At 40.2% G+C, this 12,825-nt stretch overlaps 1 protein-coding gene across 3 annotated transcripts in view; it reads left to right on the top strand.

The window, feature by feature from the left end:
- Positions 1–12,749, top strand: part of Arhgap6 (Rho GTPase activating protein 6) — a 457,995-nt gene extending 445,246 nt beyond the window's left edge. For all 3 annotated transcript variants that reach the window (XM_077106574.1, XM_077106575.1, XM_077106576.1), the window contains exons 11-13: positions 8,344–8,618; positions 10,271–10,351; positions 10,814–12,749. In XM_077106574.1, coding sequence (XP_076962689.1) covers positions 8,344–8,618; positions 10,271–10,351; positions 10,814–11,469 — 1,012 coding nt within the window. In that variant the 3' untranslated portion in view covers positions 11,470–12,749. The remainder of the gene's footprint in view (positions 1–8,343; positions 8,619–10,270; positions 10,352–10,813) is intronic.
- Positions 12,750–12,825: the final 76 nt, after the last annotated feature.

Here is a 12,825-nt window from a genome sequence, read left to right as displayed (position 1 = left end):
AAAAAACGTCTAGGACAACCCCTGCCCCCAGAGATGCTGATTCACTTTTTCTGGGTTACAATCTGAAATGGGGATTTCTTAAAGCTTCTCACATGGATCTAATGAGCAGCAAAGGCTTAGAACATCAGGCTCAGATCCACCAAGTTGGATACAAATCACAAGAGGATTTTGAGGTGGGTGATTTTTGACCTTCAAAAGGTCAAAAAGGGAAATGATGTTCTAGATCATAAATCAACTTGAAGTTTGGAGAAGAGAAAGAGGTGTGACTTGAAGATTTCATGGATAGCTTCTGAAAAGAGGAAGGATTTGAAGTTGACTTGGAAGATGAAGGAGGATATAATCAGACTTAGATGTCTGGGGAGCTAAACCCAGGCCCTGCCCAGAACAGTGAACCATTTGATTGTCTGGAAACCTGATAGAGAACCTAGGCAGAAGCTTTTAAATAGTAGGCTGGTGGGTGGCACTTAAGTTAGGAGATAACGGTGAAGAAGAGTTACAGTGACAATAGACTACCATAATCGTTGATTACAGTGATAGTTAATTACAGTACCCAAACTGACAGATGGTGCTGGCTCCACTGGCATGTCATTTATCCATCAATAACACATGCTTGTTTGTGTAGTTTAACACACTGGTTACAAAGCTCCAGGTTTAGAGCCAGATTGCCCAAGTTCAAATTCCAGCTCCACTTCTATTAGCTGTATGATCTTGAGTAAATTAATTGATGTCAGTCTCAGTTTTCTCATCTGTAAACTGTAGATTAAAAATTAGCACCAAAATAGTATCTCTAATGCTCTTAAAATAGTATCTGGTTTATAATAACTGCTAAATAAATATTAATAATATGCTCATGTTGCTTTGAGCTTCAACCTTTGGTTCATTTACAAGTACTTAGCAGGGATGGGCATCACTAGATCCTACCTTGGTGTGCATTACATAACAACCTACCAGGTAATATGGCCCAAGGGAGAACTCATCCACTTTAAGCTGTGGCATTGTGTCTAAAAGAAAATCCCTCATTCACTTCAGACCCTTTGATTTTTCCCCTGAAGTTTCTGTACTTTGCCCGCTTCCCATTCACATACTTAAATAAAGCTTTAGATTTCTGTGAGGCCAAGTGGAAACTGTACAAAATTTAATTTGGAGGGGGAAAAACACATTTTCAAAAGAGTGTAAAACCAAGAACGACAAAATATTTATTATTATTTTTGTTTTGAAAGAGCAAACATTTAGTGATATTTGAGAACTTAATGTTTTTGTTTTGATTTTGGTTTTTCCCTTTTTTATGCAACATCAGAATTGGGAGTGAAAGGAGAATTCATCATTTTTTCTTATGTTTGTATACTTAAATTTTTGGCTTCATTCAAAATGGGATGCCAAAAGGAGATTAGAAGAGAGTTTTATTACTAAAGATGCAAGACTTTTTTTAATTGCTTGTCTGGCATATTTATTAGAATTATATGCTCTTTTCTTCAAAGGTACTTAAAATAATTCCTCCCCTTTGATTTATGAATGTAATTAAAAAGGGAGGGGGGATAGAAAGTTAATCAAAGAGTACAAGGTAGTGTGAAGAGGGATATTTGCTACAGAACAAAGGTATTATAGCAGGGCTGAGACTGGGCAGGGGCAAAGGAGGCATGTGCCTAGGCATAAATTTAAGAATGTGCCTCCAAACAGTCATAAACACTAACTATATTATAATGCAATATTTACCAAATCAAAGGGATCCCCCAAATCAATAATGAATAAAATATCAACATTTTTTAAAAGACCAGTGCACTGCTTAGCCATACTAGAGCCTGAAGGTAAAACAAGTCCCTTGACTTAAGTGGAAGGAACTCATCAATCACATGATAGCCTTCACCTATCTCACTTTTTTTAGCCAAGAGCATTAATGTGTTTGACAGTTTCTCCTGACCAACTGATGATCTTAAAAAATGTTTAATTATGTTAAATTGAAAGAAAATCATAATGAAATTCTGTTTTGGTTTAAATAAAGCACTTAAGCTGACCATATGTTGTAAGTTCAAATGTACTTAATTTTAATTTTTCAGTATTTTTGACTTCTTTAATGATCTAGGGAGAAAAATTAACCTGACATAGACTTTTGTAGATAGAACGCACAGTTCTCTTTTTGCCTGAAGCACTACAGACCCTTGAAATTCTGTATAAGGGATATTTCACAGAACTAAGCATGGTTAATGTGAAGTCTACATAATTCAGAGCTCACGAGAGCTCAGCAGAGCTCAGATAATCTGTGACGTGGTATCCATTTCCAACAACAGTTCTCATAATTTTTAAATGCAGGCTTGAGAAAAATGTGTAAGGAAAACTTGTTCTTATTTCATCAAACTGCATAGATGCCTCAGAAATATAATATTCATTCAGTAAAACTAAGTAGAACATCTTCCCCGAGAATAAGAACAAAAGAAAACAAATTTAACTACATTTGAAGAGAAGGTATACATGAATTGAACCAAACCTATAGGTATATATTTTTAAATTTCATTATGTCTAATCCTGTTAATTGCCTTCACGATGTTTAATAGAAATTGAAAAAAAAATAGTAAAACTGGTATTCTGTGAATCAGAACCATGGATATACTTGTCTTAAAAGATAATATTGTAGGACTGAAAAATTGAATGATAAGCCTTCCTTCTTCATTCTGCAGAACTGTTGAACTTTCTTATAATTTAAAGATATCACATTTATCTTATCAGATAAATATCATGTTGACAATTCATTTTAATATTTTGAATATGTCTTTAATCATGTCTTCATCCATAAATCCATGGAGTGTTCCTCTGTTCCTTTACTATGATTTGTCAGATTTCCAGAGAAGTCTGACTTTATCTATAGCATAACAGAAAAAAAAAATACTATTGACTGATAGTATCTGGTGGCTTCAATTGTCATTCATTCTAGTTCCCTGGAAATTATGAAGCATTAAGCCCCCTCCAACACATACATACTTCATTTATGAAAGCCTTTTCAGCCAGTTTTAGGAAAAGATCACATATATTATGGGATTCCATAATTAAAAATTTCAAAAGGCATAAGTGTGCCTTCTATGGAAAGACAATCCAGTGTGGAGAAGAATTGATCACATCCTCCCTTCTTTCTAACATCTTTACTGGTGATTCATAGTTCTTTTTTAAATTTATAAAATATTACTGTGGAGATGTTTTATGGGCCACATTGTAAATAAAATGAATAGATACAGTATAGTTTTATCTTTATCTGTTAAAAATGCTCCATACATGCTATTAGGAGGGAGTTAATTAGAACTAAAAATGAGGAGAGAAATGTCATCAAATGTCCAGGCTACTTGCTTCATCACGCAGTGGGGAGGTTAGAGCCATATCAGCTCCTCTTTGGAGTAGGGTATTTTTTCCCTAGGATTCTCCATAAGGCAGGCTTTGTAGACCTGAGCATGATTAATATGAAAATCCTCCATAATGCCCATAATTCCAGAGTTGCTATGTCAGTGGATTCCTTTCCTAGTATAATTAATAGTGTCTATGATGATTACGAGCTTTGAGTTCCAACAGACTTAAGTTTATCAGTTGATTAACTGAGCCAAGGATGAAGACAACACATATTTGAAATCTTCAGGAGTGTTTCTCACTGAGACAGCTCAGCAAGGGGCTGGGCTGGCCACATCCGGTAATTGAACCGGAGTTTTCCATTTATCCACAGAACAAGTTCTGTGCTTCCGGCTACAGTGCAGGCCTGCTCACAGTACCCTGCCAGCGTGCTTACCCCTTGACCTGGAGGGACCAGCTGAGGGTGAGAACATGATTCGCTCTCCATGCCCATCCCATGCTTGTTTGGTTAGCTGAGATTGGCCATGCATGCTATGGATGGTCCTGGGGTTTGGGGATCTAATGGGAAAACCCTCCATGCATGGAGGAAAACCCAGGTTGACTAGAAACCCATCCATCCAACAGTCTCTATCACAATCCATTGGGCCCTGAGACTGGAAAGATAAGTCACTAGGTACTTAGAAGCCAAAACTCATGTCAACTGGCAACTCTTCTGCCCAGCATTCTAGTAAATTCCAAGACATAGAAAGAGAGGCTACTATATGCTTTAGCTAACTCTTCATCTAGTGAATCACTGATCTGGGTAAATATTTTCTGTAAATAAGTAAATGAATATTTTAATGCCTTCACTTAGGATCCTGAACTCAAAACTGTCTTCTTAGAGCTGGATTTTTTTCCAGAGGTAAATGCAAGAGAGGATCACTGTTGCTTCTTGTCTCATTCTTTCAGAGATAACCAAAGGGATCATTTTTGTTTTGTTTTGTTTGTTTGTTTTATTTGACAATTCTTTGACAGGGTTCCTAGGCAATTTCCCTGCCAATTTCTGACCTATGCTGAGAAAATAAAATGATAGGAAAATATTTTAAAAGGCCATTAACTTTAAGCATAAAATAGAGCATCTTACTGATTTGCAATATTGTTGAATGCTATTTAGCAAATAAACATTAGAAGGGTCCCAACCCCTAATGCCTCTGTTGCTAGAAAAAAAATGCTTTTGTCAACTTCCTTATTCTTTTAATAATATACAGACTGAGATAATGAACAAAGAGAGCTGTTAATAGTAGTTCAGTCCAATGCCTGAAACATGATGGACTCTGTACAAACTTGTACCATAGACCAACAGGTTATTTCACATGAGTATATTTCTAATTCTGATTGCCAGGCACTCATACTATATTCCCTCCCATGGCTGAGATAAATTGGGAAGGCCTGGCTGCAAAAGAAGGCATCATTGCTCACAGGATGGCCCTCTCTGTCTGTCCCTGACTGTGACCCAAGTCATTCTGAGGAGGTTCAAGGCCCATGTCTACTATTGAACAACTCATCCACCTCTATCTCTAGGAATCAGCCCCAGGCAATTCCCTCAATTTCTACCCTGATTGGAGCCCCACCTGTTCTCACTTTAGTGGCTTGACTGATGAGACTTATGTCAGGTGGGCCTCTCCTACCTCCCTCACCTCAACATGTTCTGATCTGCAACCAGACTACATTTTGTTGTCTGAATCCTGCTTATGGCAGGATAGAGGACGTCCAAGAGTTCAGCTGGGATAGGCACACCTGCTCTCTTTCTCCCTTCTGGAGTACCAGTCACCCCAAGATGAGGACCAACATATTCACTCCCAGTCTAACCAGTGCTATAGTTTGGGCCACCATTTGTGGTTTTCCTCCTACTTCAGCTCTCAACAGACCCTTGGCCCACTGTCACACTTATAGATTGAGAGAGGGGGAAAAGATTTGATTATTAGAGGTTCCCAAACATCTTCATGCATCAGAATCATCTATTGGGCTTCTGCTGGCCCTACCCCAGAAGTCCCCCTTTTAATAGGCAGAGCTGGCTTCCCTACACTCAGAAGAAACTCACATGATCTGTTATTACCATCTTGAAATTCCTTGTTTTTTAAAAAAATTTTTAGCATGGTACCCCACATGCTCATTTTGTACTGGCCTCCACAAATGATGTAGCTGCTTCTGTCCAGAATAGAGCATGAAAATTTATATTTCCAACAAGTGCCCGAGTGATGCAGATGCTACTGCTATAGGGAGCACACTTTCTTATTTCACAAACGGTAAATGAGATTTTGCAAAGCCAACCCAAAGAAAAGAGGAAACAGACAGTGGCCCTCTTCCTCCTGCCCTTTCCTCTCTACTTAATTAAATCCAATAAGAGTATGAAAATGGAGGAAAAAATGGTATAGGAATTTTGGTTAATTTTATTATTGCTATTGTCATTGTTGTTTTACTTTCACCAAACTAAATGCTCTTATGAGGCATACTGCTTTTTCTGTTCCCTCCCCCCAACAACTAATGTAGGTATGATTTCCCTGTGTGTACATTAGTCCAAAAACAATTTTTAGAGAAAGCTTGAAAAAGCATATAAAGTGCAGCAAGGTCATAGTAGGTAACTTGAGGGAATGGGGGAAGGAAAACAATAGAAAAAGTGATAAAATGAAGCTGCAATGCAAGAGACAAAAAGGCACTCCCCAAGCTTTGATACATCAACTCAAATGGAGCTCCATTTCCTCTGAGCTTTTAGCATTCATTTCAAACAGAAATACATTACTTATTATATGACTCATGCTTCCATAATATAAAAATAACCTACTCACTCAGTAGAAACGCAAATGTCCCTAGTACTAAGACTTAAGAGAAATTTGTTTCATGAGGCATCTTTCTTTATATATATAACCCCTAGTTCCATCTGTAATTTATAACATTTTGTGGAACATATTATCTTCTATATGTTGAGTAAGACAGATGAGAAAGACATGAGACAGAATTATTGTGGTCTCTGTGAGCTAAAATACGATCTTTTAAAAACTTTTCTCCCAATATGAGGAGGCAAAAACAAAACAAAACATCTATAGCACTAATAGTTGTTTTGGTTTGGGCTCATGAATCGACTTAACTCTCTTTAAAACATCTTATAAAATAAGGCTTTATGTAGCTACTATTATTGATATAAAATCATGACTTATTCTTACTAAGTAGACAAAAGACATTTCCATTAATGACTGGAATATGTCAATGGAAGTAGCCCAATAATATTATTCATAGCCCCGTTCAGAACATTGAACCCTGATTTTGAACTGGGTTCTGTGTTAGTTCAACTTATTAGATTTTTCTAATTTTCGTAATAACCTTTCCTCAGTCAGAGCCCATGACAACAGACAAGTGTCCAATTAGTTTTATTTTGTGTTCCTTTGGCTAGAATTAAAGAGATTTTTCCCTTTAATTAGCTATGGTGGTTAAATAGTGTTCCCCCCACTTTCCAGCAGAAATAGTTAAGTTCCTTTGATTTTTTTTTTTCAAATTCATTGGAGGCCTGAAGGTCTGGAAAATCATCCTCATGGCTGTCCTCTGGCTCCTACCCATAAGATTGTCTGATATCAGTTCAAAGAGGAAGCAAGGAAAGGACTTATTTATTCCATGTGGGTAGAAAATGTCCTTAGCAAAACTGCTCAAACCCTATCCACCTCAGTGACAGGCAGCTGGCATGGCACATCAGGAATGCTGGGATGGTTTCTCCCTGGGTACTGACCCTTGGTGGAAACCTGAAATGGAGCTAGCTTCTTGGTCCCCATGAGGGCACTGCTTCCATTTTGCATGCACAAAACCATTTGGTTAGGAAGGGATTGCTCAGGCGTATGTTTACCTTCTTTAAAACCACAAAGATTTGTTTTGAAAATTTCAACTAAAGGAAAGCAAAGACTAGAAAAAGGAAGCAAAGTGAGGGTGGGGATGCAGAAGCAGATTCTGGAACTTGTAATCAACCTGTGATCATTTCCCTTTAAGATTTTGTCAGGGCCACTGTTTTGAGGAAGGTAGAAAGTAAAGATGTTCCAGGTAAGACTTCACCAGTCTCTCCATGTTCCTGAAGTCCTCATTTTCCTGTTCCACTTACATATTCACCACTTCCGTGGCTGTGAGAACACATTCATACGTGTATTTATGGTTTGGTAACTAGTGTGTGAGATCAATGTATAAAATCACTAGTCCTTTGCAGAATCATTTTAAATATGTGTTAAAATACAGTGGATTCTTAATGGTGGTCATATATTTATCTTTCTGGCCAACTTTTTTTTATGTGAAATATTTATTCCCATCAGTAGCATCATCATCTTCATCACAGGAAGGATGAATTTAAGTATTTCGAGAAGAAAAGTTGCCCACAATTTTATTCAAGTGATTTTTAATACAGGATATTGAAGAAGGTAAAAGTGGCAGCTGCCAGTTTTTCCTTACTTAATAGAAAGTGACCATCAGAGTTTAATTTTTAAATGAAACCAGGATTTAATCCACGAGGCACCTCAGGCATATTTGTTGGCGAATACAGAGATGTGCTTCTGTTTATTTTCCATCCTTCCCCTGGCAGCTAGCACTTCCCGTTACAACTTGGATTTTTCTGCCCTCTGCGGGCCACACATTGGCGATTACAGGGATCCATCTTTTCATCTCCTTCCTCTGCTCTGCTGAAATTTTGTTACATTTGTTAGGTTTTACTGCCCTCTGCTGGCCGTACATTGGCGAACACCGTGCAGGGATCCGTGTCTGCTTCATCCTCCCCCCTCCTTCTCGGGGGCTGCCGTTTCTTGTTACATTTGTTGTGTTTTGCTGCCATCTTCCGGCCATTATGTGGAAACGCTTTCATTTTATTAATGCAGACATGTTGGAACATTGTTCAAAAGGCCCCTGTGTCCATGCGTTCTCCTCCTGTCATTTGTGTAATGGTTGTATTGTTTAAATGTGGTGACAAATTATTAACACACTCATGTACCTGTAACTGTCTCGTTGTACCAGAAGCCCTGACATTCTGCAGTCGGAAGTTTCCTTTTCTATGGGAGGGAGGCATTCATCTACAGACTCCAACAAGGCCTCCAGTGGAGACATCTCCCCTTATGACAACAACTCCCCAGTGCTGTCCGAGCGCTCCCTGCTGGCTATGCAAGAGGACAGGGGCCCGGGCGGCTCGGAGAAGCTTTACAAAGTGCCAGAACAATATATGTTGGTGGGCCACTTGCCAGCGTCAAAGTCAAAGTCAAGAGAAAGTTCTCCTGGACCAAGGCTTGGAAAAGGTAAGGGGAGTCTAGATGATACAGGCCAAATCAAGTGACTCTATTTGTGCATATGGCATGATATAAGACACTTTGAACCTCCTCTTTCACTGTCCCTTGTTTACTGTTTCTGTAATTTAGTGAGCATTTACTGAGTATCTGCTGAACACCTACTCAGGAAGAAAGGGTGGTGAGTGCAGGCATTGTCTTGGAGGGTCCTTGCAGCCCACACTCTGATTTTCAAATATGTGGGAAGAGAACACATGCCAGGAAGAGCCACTTATATTTCCAGTTGACCCTCCTACCCCCAACATGCAGAAAACTTTATTTATCCTGGTGGGTAGGTTTTGGTTGCATATTTGATAGCCTAAGATGTCACCCACTTACTACTATTGGTTTCATAAAGATAACAAGTTGAACCTACTACATAACTAGGCAGCATGCTGGAACCAAACAGTGTCAGAGTCCAATGACAAGAGCACTATATTTGAAGTAAGACTCTGTTCTGCAACTTTCAACTTGCAAGATACCAAACAAATGATTGAGCTTTGCTGAGACCCATGTCTACCTGCTGTGAAAATTCAGAAATGATAATGGTGTCAAATTCCTTGGGTTTATTAGCTAATTCATGGCAAGTTCTGAATGCAGCTCTTAGTGTATCATAAGCACTAGATAATGCATGCTAAATAACTTGTGTGTATTTCTCACCTCTCCTCACACTGGGTGTCTCTTCTGTCAAATGATCTCCCATTTATCTCCTAGGGATGAAATGAGATAATGTATGTGAACTGCTGAACACCTGGAGGCACTAGACATTTGCTTCTATAAATCATAATTATGATCCCATCACAGGATTGTAGAGTGGAGTAAATGAGATGGCTAGAAAATTCTAATGTAGCACTTAACTCCAAAGCTATTTATGCACAGACCCAGGTTTCCTGAAGGAATAAGTGCAGGAATGAGTCTGTGGGTGCCAATAGCTGAGTATTCCAGAGGGTAGTCCAGAAACAGTTACTGCTGGTCCTCAATCTCTGATTAATATGGTTAGAGCCCGCAAGCATCTTGCCACCCCCGCCCCTTGTATGAGCTTTTCCTACTGCTGTTGTCACAAGCTATCACAATTTCAGTGGATTAAAGCAGCACACAAATTTGCTGTCTTATGGTTTGGGAGGTCAGAAGTCTAAAATGAGTCCACAGGGCTGCCTTCCTTATTGGAGGCTCTGGGGAATAATCTGTTTCCTTGCATTTTTTAGCTTCAAGAAGCTTCTGTATCCCTTGTCTCATGGCTCCTTTCTCCATCTTTAAAGCCAGCAAGAGAGCAGCTTCTGTCTTATGGGGCCCTCCTGGGTCATACAGGAATATCACCTCATCACAAGAATCATATAATTTGATTGCATTTGCAAAGTCCTTTTTGAATATAAGATACTGTCTTTAGAGGTTCTGAGGATTATGATGCAGAGACTTTGGGGGGGGGGGGTGGTATTCTATCTAACCAAGATATAAGAAGTTTTTGTAAGGCTCCTGAAAAGCAGAGATGAATTGTAACCTGTTTTGCATCTGGCACGATCTTGAATACTTTACTTTGCACAGAAAAGATGTTATAAAATATGTATTAACTTTTGTCTTTAAAATTTCGTTTTGTGTCACACACCTTTTTGTACTTTTTGTCTTAGATATGTCAGAGGAGCCTTTCAATATCTGGGGAACTTGGCATTCAACATTAAAAAGTGGATCCAAAGACCCAGGAATGACAGGTGGAGTGTTATTCTTAAACTTTGTTGCATTTACTTTTAAAATTAATTTTCTTTCATTTTTGCCTTGTTATCATCTTACATGGTCGTTAAATATTACTGGGAAAATCCTGAAGAGAGGGGGAAAGGATAACAAACATTACCTGTAGGGTTTCCACCCAAATATGCCATTTCATTTCCTTTTCAGAGACAAATTGGTGACAAGGCTGTTTAATCTGGTTTGGCAGCTCAGCTAACCTGTCAAGAGTCTAGGCATAAGTTTTGAGTGGCCACATGAATTGTGCATTTGTCATTTCTTTTGCTAGCAGGTGTTTTTAGGTGGCAGCAGCTGAGAGCATGCTGGTTTTTTTTTTTTTTTTTTTTGGTGGTGGTACAAGTTGGCACGGGGAAGCCAGTGCGAGGACTCTAATCCCCAGAGGAATGCTGCAAGCTAATTCCAGTTCTGGCCTTTCTCTCTGCTCTCAGGTTCCTATGGTGACATTTTTGAAAGCAGCTCCCTCCGACCGGGGCCCTGTTCCCTGTCCCAAGGGAACCTGTCGGCGAACTGGCCTCGGTGGCAGGGGAGCCCCTCGGAGCTGGACGGAGGCCCTCAGGTCCCGCGGAGGACTCAGCCCGCGCCCGCTGCGGTGCCGCGCGTCTGCAGCACTCCGCACATCCAGGGCGGCGGCGGGGCGGCCAGGCGGCCGGCGGCCAGGTCCGAGCCCTACTTGAGCCTGAGCAGCGCGGCCGAAGCGACCGAAGCTGCTGAGCCGGACGGGGCCTGGCCGCAGAGACCGCGGGAGAGCGGCAGGGAAGACCGGAGGCCCCCGCCTCCGTACCCCGGGCCCGGCCAGCCCGCCGCGCCCGCCCCGCAGCCCGCGGAGCTGCCCTTGTGGAGGCGCCAGAGGCCCGAGGCGGGCTCCGGAACCGCCTCGCCCGAGGGAGGCCCGGCCGCCCAGCCCCAGTCCCGCGCGGCGCACAGCAAGCGCAGCAGCGCCTACTCCCTCCAGGCTAGCGCCGGCCAGCAGGACGCTCAAAACTTGGGGGAAGCCAGCTGGCTCGACTGGCAGCGAGAGCGGTGGCAGATCTGGGAGCTCCTGTCCGCCGACAACCCCGACGCCCTCCCGGAAACGCTGGTATGAGCCCAGGCCGCCGAGCCGCCCGCCCGCCCGAATGCCCACTCCAGCCCGCACCAGGAAAGTCGTGCTGGACAATTGACACACACTTCCTTTCCTTCTTTCACACTTTAAAAAACAACACAAGAGAAACCCAGCCCACTGACAGATGTAGAGCACTCAGACCCTCGCCATTGATCTTAACGATTCTATTGCATAGCCAGCCTTAGGAAAAACCAAAACAGTTGCCAATATCCAATCGACAAACTGCCCACGTTGGCTCTGTATACGATCAAACTCTTGCTTCGGTATTGCTTAATAATTGTATTTATGTGTCTTCAGTTTTGACCATTGTATATTCTGTAACGAATCTATGTATGATAATCAATATGATATATTCACAGAGAGAAAACAGAAGGAACAATTTTAAGTCACTTCACTTATATTACACCATGAGATATATTAAGCGTTGAGACTCTATAGAGTGTTCTAGAACATGCACAAGCGGGTTTCTGTGCTTTTGCCATACCTTTTAACTGAGGACAGCCCTTCTTTCAAAGCCTAAGAAAACACTAACAAAACAAAACAGAATATGAGAAGCCATATTTTTATATAGTAGTGAGGTACAAAAATTATAGTCACTGAATGCTTTTTCATATTGAATAAGTTTTAAGGAAAGTGTTAAATTTGATACATTATGAAATATATTTTTAGAACCTGTCCAGAAAGGATTCAGTTAATCAAATGAGAGAAAGGCCGTGCCTAACAAGGAGTGATTAAGAAGTTGTCCGTCCCATTTTAGGTCAAATTCAATTTTATATAGACCATATATAATATATATTTATAATGTATGATTTTATGTATTTTTCAAAACGACAAACTGGAATCCAACTATTAAGTGTTTAAGAATCAAAATAGAACATTCAAATTACAGAATGTGGTTTTTCCCTTTGCCCCATAATCAGTATTAACCAAATTACATGCAATTCCTTGTAAAGTTAATCATATTTGGGGAGGAACAAAACTACACCTTTGTACTTAATTGTGCCAAAGGCTGAGGAAACGTTTTCTTCTATAATTTTGTGTGTAATGTAAAATGTTCTGCAGTACTACAGTTGTTCGGTTTTTCAACTGCAAAACCACTTTTGACCAGCAGGTGGCAATTTGCTTCAGTATTTTCAGAATTTTTTTTTTTTCACTTCAGAAGGGAAAGTGTATTATAGAATTTTTTTTTTTTTATAAAACGTGCTACTCTTAATTTTCATGTTGGTGATAAAATTTTCAGTGGTGTTTCTTAAAGTTCTATCTTGTGCCATGATGAATAAAAGTTAAGCAAAAGCTTTGTTCCCTGCCTTTAACCTAATTAATCAACTCACACCCATT

Source organism: Callospermophilus lateralis, chromosome X (assembly GCF_048772815.1).
Source record: "Callospermophilus lateralis isolate mCalLat2 chromosome X, mCalLat2.hap1, whole genome shotgun sequence".
NCBI classification, from domain to species: Eukaryota; Metazoa; Chordata; class Mammalia; order Rodentia; family Sciuridae; genus Callospermophilus; species Callospermophilus lateralis.
Note: the sequence above shows the minus strand (reverse complement) of the source record. Positions and strands in the feature narration are given on the sequence as shown.